The 6,935-nt window shown below is 38.7% G+C and overlaps 1 protein-coding gene across 1 annotated transcript; it reads right to left on the reverse strand.

The window, feature by feature from the left end:
* Positions 1–2,680: 2,680 nt before the first annotated feature.
* Positions 2,681–5,787, reverse strand: uts2d (urotensin 2 domain containing). The gene is made up of 5 exons (XM_044198367.1): positions 4,155–5,787; positions 3,797–3,901; positions 3,673–3,710; positions 3,305–3,395; positions 2,681–3,165 (listed from the first exon to the last, which is right to left on the reverse strand). The coding sequence occupies exons 1-5, from the start codon at positions 4,261–4,263 to the stop codon at positions 3,140–3,142; spliced, it is 369 nt and encodes a 122-aa protein (XP_044054302.1). The 5' UTR covers positions 4,264–5,787; the 3' UTR covers positions 2,681–3,139.
* Between the last annotated feature and the right edge of the window lie 1,148 nt (positions 5,788–6,935).

The raw sequence follows: 6,935 nt of genomic DNA on the forward strand, positions 1-6,935 counted from the left end.
TACAAGTAAGTCCTACATTCAAACAACATTAATTAAGAAAAAGTATGTAAGTATTATCAGTAAAATGTACTTAAAGAATCAAAAGTAAAAATACTCATTGTGCAGTAAAATGGTCAGTGTTTTGCTATTATATATGATGTTTCTGGATTAATAATACTGCTGCATTAATGTATATGTTGCATACTGCTGTAGATGTTCATGGTTGAGCTAATTTGAACTGCTTTATATACTGTTGGGTAGTTTAATTTACAGCAAAGCATCCTATTCTACAAGATTATCATATGTGTGTAGCGTTGCTGTCCTGTGAGAACCACGTATCTCTAAAAAGTCAACTTTTCATGAGCTCAGAAAAACAGTCCTGTTTTCAGCTTTGTGACGATGCATCCAAGGTTAGTTTATTTATCTTAAGAAGTAGGATAATTTTATCAACCCATAAAGGAACACTTCATCCTTCAGTTTATCAAAAAATATCAAATTTAAAATCATCAAATTTGGAGATGCATGGTTTTCACAGGACAGGAAGGGTGTGAAAATTTGTAATCTTAAAAGTAACTAGTAACTAAAGCTGTCAGACAAATATAGCAATGTAGTAAAAAGAACAATATTTCCCTCTGACATGTAGTGGAGTAGAAGTATAAAGGTGCATAAAATGGAAATACTCTAGTAAAGTACTAGTACCTCAAATTTGTACTTAAGTACAGTACTTGACTAAATGTACTTAGTTACATCCTTCATGCTGCCTAACCATTGACCTTAACTCCCTTTCTCACCTACTGTGGACTTGGAAAAATATGACGATATTGGACTTATTCAATGACTAATTTCATTGGGCTTCTTCTACTGGACCCATTCCTTGGACTTATTTTACTGGTCATCTTAATGTTGAAATGTCTACATTAATATTGGACCCACTGTAATCTTATTGTAGGATTATAATCCCAGTTTTTTGTGTTTTTACTACCTGTTACAACATCTTTGAATCTTTGAATTGCCTTTCACATGGTTTCTTCAGTTTTACTTTCCTTGTGTGCTAAGTGTTTTTATTGTATTGGAGTTTTTATTTCTCGTCTTGAGCTGTGTCAGAAATTGTAAAAGCTCTACTTGACATGATGCTGCATTGTTTACTATTATCATATGAGTGACACAGAGGATGCTGGTTCATTTCCTGTGGACTTATCTTGACAGGATGGTCTGACCCATCCTAAATTTCAGTTTATGGACTGAACGGAAACAGATAGCACTCATTTCTGTATCAAGTCAGTTTGAGTGTTTTGTGTCTGATGCCTGTAGTGTGACATAACAGTTGGATAACAGCTGATGACAATATATTGGTAAAGAAATAAAATTAGTAAAGCTGTCACTTTGTTTGAGATGTGAATAGATTTGACAACTAGCACTTCTTCAGTGTGTCACCTCTCAACATGTCGTGTGTGTGTGTAAGACAGAGAGAGAAAGAAAGTGTTCTGCTAGTGTTGGTGATTCATTGGCCTCTCACTGACTGTCACGATTAAACTGAGTACCAGGCAGTGATGATGTACTGCTTAGTTACTGCTAGGTTACAAAACAACCTAGTCATAATGTTTGTCAAAGAGTTGTGGATCCATGATGCATGTTGAGTCAGCTTACACCCCCTTGAATTTAGGGGCAAAATAATCATATCAGCAATGTGTAAAAAGAAACTGACTTGTTAACTTGGGACTGATTTTTCAGTCAGACTAAATTGCAATTAATTGCTTTATTTGTTTTTATGACATTTTTGTTTTTAATTTAAAGTCCTCTCTTTAAAGTCCTCCGAGAGCTGATGGTGATGGGGACTAAGAGTGACTGTGTGTTGCTGTAAGTGGCCGAACCGATGTCGTAAAACTGGGATAGAATTAAACATAGCCTTGTATTTGAAAAAAAGAGTTAATTGTCCTTAAATAAAGCACAGTAATAATTATGTGATATGGAATTTAGAAGTAAATCCATTTACATTGTGGGTATTTTTTCTATTACATCTTACTGGCTGATATCTTGCACCATAACGTTGGACATTTGAAGCAATCACTGATCAAAATATTGTGCCTTCTTACACAGAGGAATGTGTTATCATCCCTGTACTGTAGATATTTATGTATATACCACAATGTCCATGTTTGTGTAGGTGTATATGCTCGTGTGCATGTGGGTATTTTTGTGTGCAAGTGCATTAATAATCTCTGAAAATATCACTGCAAAGGACTCACTGGCTCAAAACAAATGTCAACACTTTCTTTGATGCTGCTGTAAATGCAGCTCAGCGTCACACTGAGTCTGGTTTCCCTGAAATCTCCTGTGTTCGTCGTCCTCTGTGTCATTCCGATCTTTTCACAACAGCTCTCCCATTATTTAGACTAATCCTGTGACTCAGCTTTATTACCCTCCTCCAAAAGATCCAGTCAAATGAACTCCACTGTACAGTAATTCAACTGTCACTGCAGATGTGCACCACATGCCACATTCCTTCACTTAGACACTTATACTTATATCCACTGTTTAAAAATATTTGATATGTGAAGTAAATGAAGAATGAAAGTAGGTATGAGGGTTAAAAGTACTGATATGTTGTTCAGTAATCTTTTCAATGTCCTTTGTCTCCTTTTCAAACCTCCAAAAAGAGTCTATTCAGTGACCAAGTCATCTTCAGTAAACAAAGTACGGATTCAAGTTATAAGTGTATTTATTTTGTAAAATGAACAGCTGTGGATTTCTAAAAGCAGTGACAGATGGGATGTTTGTTGGCAGTGGTACAAAAAATGTTATGCCCAATTTTGCCACAAGAGAGCGACATAAACACAAGCAGCAGGCAAATAAAATCCCTGCTAAAAGGACAATATGTCTTTGCAGTCAAATACATTTTGTCATATCTGACCCTCAAGTATTTCCAGTGAGTAGCTGATTATTTACAGATTAAAGATGTACAGCCACAGTCCTTAGATCTCTCATGAGAGCACCTTGGTGCAGTGGAAATCAAACATTTATTGAAGACTTTGATTATGGTACAACTCTATATTGCTGGGATAAATACAGTGTGATTATATTACTGGTGTTTTGAGTCTTAAGGCTATGTTGGGTCTTTGCAGCAAGATTTCACAGTGGTCCTCCTCCTCCTGTGTCCGTGTCAGACACAGTACTTCCAGAAGCAAGCTGCAGACGAAAGGAGATAAAGACTTTCAGAATGATATCTTACATGCAAAATATTAATACTGAAATGATCACAGTTAAATACAATTATCACTCAGTTGTTATGATACATATTAATCCAGAAGTATTGAATTTAACTTACGTTCACCCCTCTTCCTAGTTATGGATTTGCCTTCTGCCAAATTGGCTGTGATCTCCCTCTCCAGCTCCAGGTCCTCCCTCAGCACCTGCAGCTACAAGCAGAGATCAGTGATAAAGCACACTAAGACAGGTAGCTGTCATCTCAGTATCAATACACCATCTGTTCAGGAGGTAGTGTAACAGGTTTTTTATTCAGAGCCTCATGTCTACTTAGAAGTGATTCACATTTTTTTGAAAAATTTGAAACAAGATGCCCACATTCCATTTATATGCAAACACTATATATTTACAATGTAAATCATGATAGATTTTCTGCCTAATCTACAATTTTCCAAAGTTGCTTCAAGGTGAATCTGTAAATGTCCTTACCTCCTCTAATTCAGCTAGTTTATTGGCCAGCTCAAGACCTGCAGATAGGAAAACCAGTCATCATCAAAGCAAGAATGCATTTGAGGTAATTATATTAGTTTCACCATTTAATTTTATCTCTCACCTAGAGGATCATCCTTTTCAACAGGAACTAAGCTCTTGTGTAGTAACAATGCTAGAATCTTGCTCTGGGGATTTGTGTCTTCTTTTGGATTAAAAACATGATTCCCTGCACATACAAAGCAAATAAAAATGCAACATAAGCACCAGGAATATCACAAAACATTAACAGAAAATGAACTTACATCCATCCCATTTCATAGTCAGGCATCATCTCTTAACCTGTTGCATTTGAGTTCAACTGAACGATTAAACCAACAATGGCACCAATTTAAGGGGTGCAGTGGTTGCATGCAGGATTGTAAGCAGAGGCCCCCTTCATTGTATATAGACCTAAAACAATACAATGTTTGCACACTTACCGGGATTAAATATGCTCCTTCCCTCCACATTTAGCACTCCCTGCAGTAGTAACAAACCCAGGAGTCCTAAGCAGTAGTTCACAACTGTAACCCTGTCCATAGTATTCATTGAATGGTCCCAAACTAATGCCGCACTATAAGCCCTCCCTCAAGCAAGGCAAGCAATCCACTGCCTTGGGTCCATCCCGTCAATATATTTATCCTTTCAGGTGCCAGGAGGAGGGGCCAGTCAGCCCCTCGCGTCCTGAAATCAATAGCTAGTCATCGTGGATTTTGTCAATAGGCCACCTTTTCACAGGGACCATGGAGCGTCTGAGTGAAATACGATGTTCTGACGTTGTAGGCGAGGCCAGTAACCCTTCATCACTCTGACATGGGCAAATCAAACAGAGAGAGGAAGTTATCAATCAGCATGTTGGATATGAGAGGCCAGAATCAGATGTTCTTGGCACTTGCAAGTCTTTTTCTTTTACATTAATTGCTTCTTTAAATAGGTACATGGTACATGGGAGTGTGTTGGTCTCTAAGTGCATCATAACTGGAGATGAGCTTCTCAATCTTGGCTTCGGGTCTGATTTGGAGCTGAAGGAACATCCATCACTGCAGCCGAGCCTACTACCCAACACCTCCTAATTCACTGTGGTCTATTTTGTGCATCAAGGAAATCACATCTCATTCCTCTGCCAGAGGAGCAGGCATTGTGCTTGTGAAGTTTTAGGGAAATGAGCTGGCTGGCACCTGCTGAATTTGGCTGGTGAGGGTCTCATAAAAGCCCCAGGCTGCCTTGCACCCCTTCAGACTTGACTTAGGAGCCTGACATCTGGTGTCTCGCATCCAAGAACCTTTCATGAATCCATCACTTTAGTCATTCAGTGTTTGAATACACAGCAGCTCAAGGACTTGATGAAGACTAAAACTAGTAATGTGGAGCAATGTGAAAGAGTCAGGAGACTGTCTGTTGGGGGGGGTTGAATCACCAATTTGTAGTCTTATAAAGTACAATTAAATGTATTGATGAGGCACCTGAAACACCTATGTCACAAATACAGACAAACTAGACATAATTAGCAAGGGAAACAAATAACAGGAGGTATTTTCTTATTGTTCATATCAAATAAATGTCAGCTGCACGCACCAAGGCCTTACTTTAAGTGATACAGCGATATAGTTCAGAGCTGTTGCAAACATTTGAACTAGTTCTGAGTTTCTAATAATATAAGAAATGTGTGTGATGTGTGAACCAAAGCCTTGCAGTCATCAATCCTGTTTCTGCCAATGAAAGAGATCATCGCCATGTTGACCATATAATATGTCATTGAAAAATAAACAGTAAGACTGATTCTGCATTAAGTATGTACTAGTCCGTGGGCGTCTACTAATGGTGTTATTGGTTGGCCAGTTAATGGACCACAAATACCAGTTCATCATTATAGTTGAAAGGCTGGCATTCAGTAAAGAAAATGAATTGGAAACAGGCTTGGCGCAGGTGTGGTAGACACCTGTTGAAATGCTGAACACTAGAGGGAGCATAATCAGAATACCAGGTGCTGTACCAGATCACATGACACGTGTGTGTATTTGTTTGTGTAAATTAGAGAGAGAAGAGAGAACAAGAAGAACACACAGAGAGCCGGTAACACAAACACACTGTCACTTGTAGATGTATGTCATCTTCATTCAAACAAGTGTGTAGTCAGTCTACTTTGTGGGTTTGAATCTTTATGCCGCATACAGTGCCTCGAGGCGGCATTATTCATTTGGACCGTAGATGTGGCCCAGGGAGGTGTGTTCCCTTCCGCTCCGTGGTGAAGACTTGTAGCTGCAGCTGCAGATGCCTACTGTCACTGAACCTTGCGAAGGGAGCTGCGTCAAGTTAACCAGATGTAGCTAGAATGATACCGGAAGTGTGATCATTCCGGCTTCAAAATTAAATCAAAAGCTGAGAGCATTGCTGCAGATAGGCATATATACATTTTTAAGGGGTATCCCAGGATTTTATAGTTGTTATAAATGTTATTGCAGCTATTGTATGACCTGTAAATTATTGTTGTACACTTTTGTTATTTTGGATACTGTGAATACTGAATACACAATAAGTTTGGGGATTTTTTTGTCTTTGCTCTGGTGTCTTCATGTGACTTGTGTACAGAAAGACGACGTCGGCAGCACTGCAGTGAAACCAGACCGACGGTTAGAGAACATGTTGCCAGATCTCGCGAGAATATGTGGTTGAGACAGAGACAGGTCTCGATTAAAGTTGATTTTCTCCTGATTTGTCTGTCATAAAAATGCCATTTTAGTGTCAGAATGTTCGGATGATATGTGGCTTGTGAAAAATGGGTCCGATATTTACTTTGCTGACTATGGTGCGAAAGAATCTGTCATAATCTGTGCTCACGTTCACTTCTCCCATTGGATTGAACAGACTCAGGACCTGCCTTTAGTCTCCTAAAGGGGCGGGGCAAATGTGAAACCCACGTGACACAGATACAGGAAATGGCTCTCAAGTGAGCCGTGTCCTTTCTAAACCGTCTCTGCCTAAATGACAGCAGCTGTGGTCACTGTCAAACACCCACCTTGTCCTGATGAAGCACATTAGCTGAGTTTTTGAGTGTTAAATATGATGTTAATATATAATTACTGGTATGCTATTTTGTTTGTCGCTTATTTGGTCATGAATATAGTTTAACGTTTTCAGGGGCTTTCCCGTTCTCTTTATATAGTCATGGCTTTAACTACCAAAATCCCAAGTCTTTTATTTTGACTAATCTAAGCGGAAAT

The sequence above is a fragment of the Siniperca chuatsi genome, linkage group LG6 (genome assembly GCF_020085105.1).
Source record: "Siniperca chuatsi isolate FFG_IHB_CAS linkage group LG6, ASM2008510v1, whole genome shotgun sequence".
Lineage (NCBI taxonomy): Eukaryota > Metazoa > Chordata > Actinopteri > Centrarchiformes > Sinipercidae > Siniperca > Siniperca chuatsi.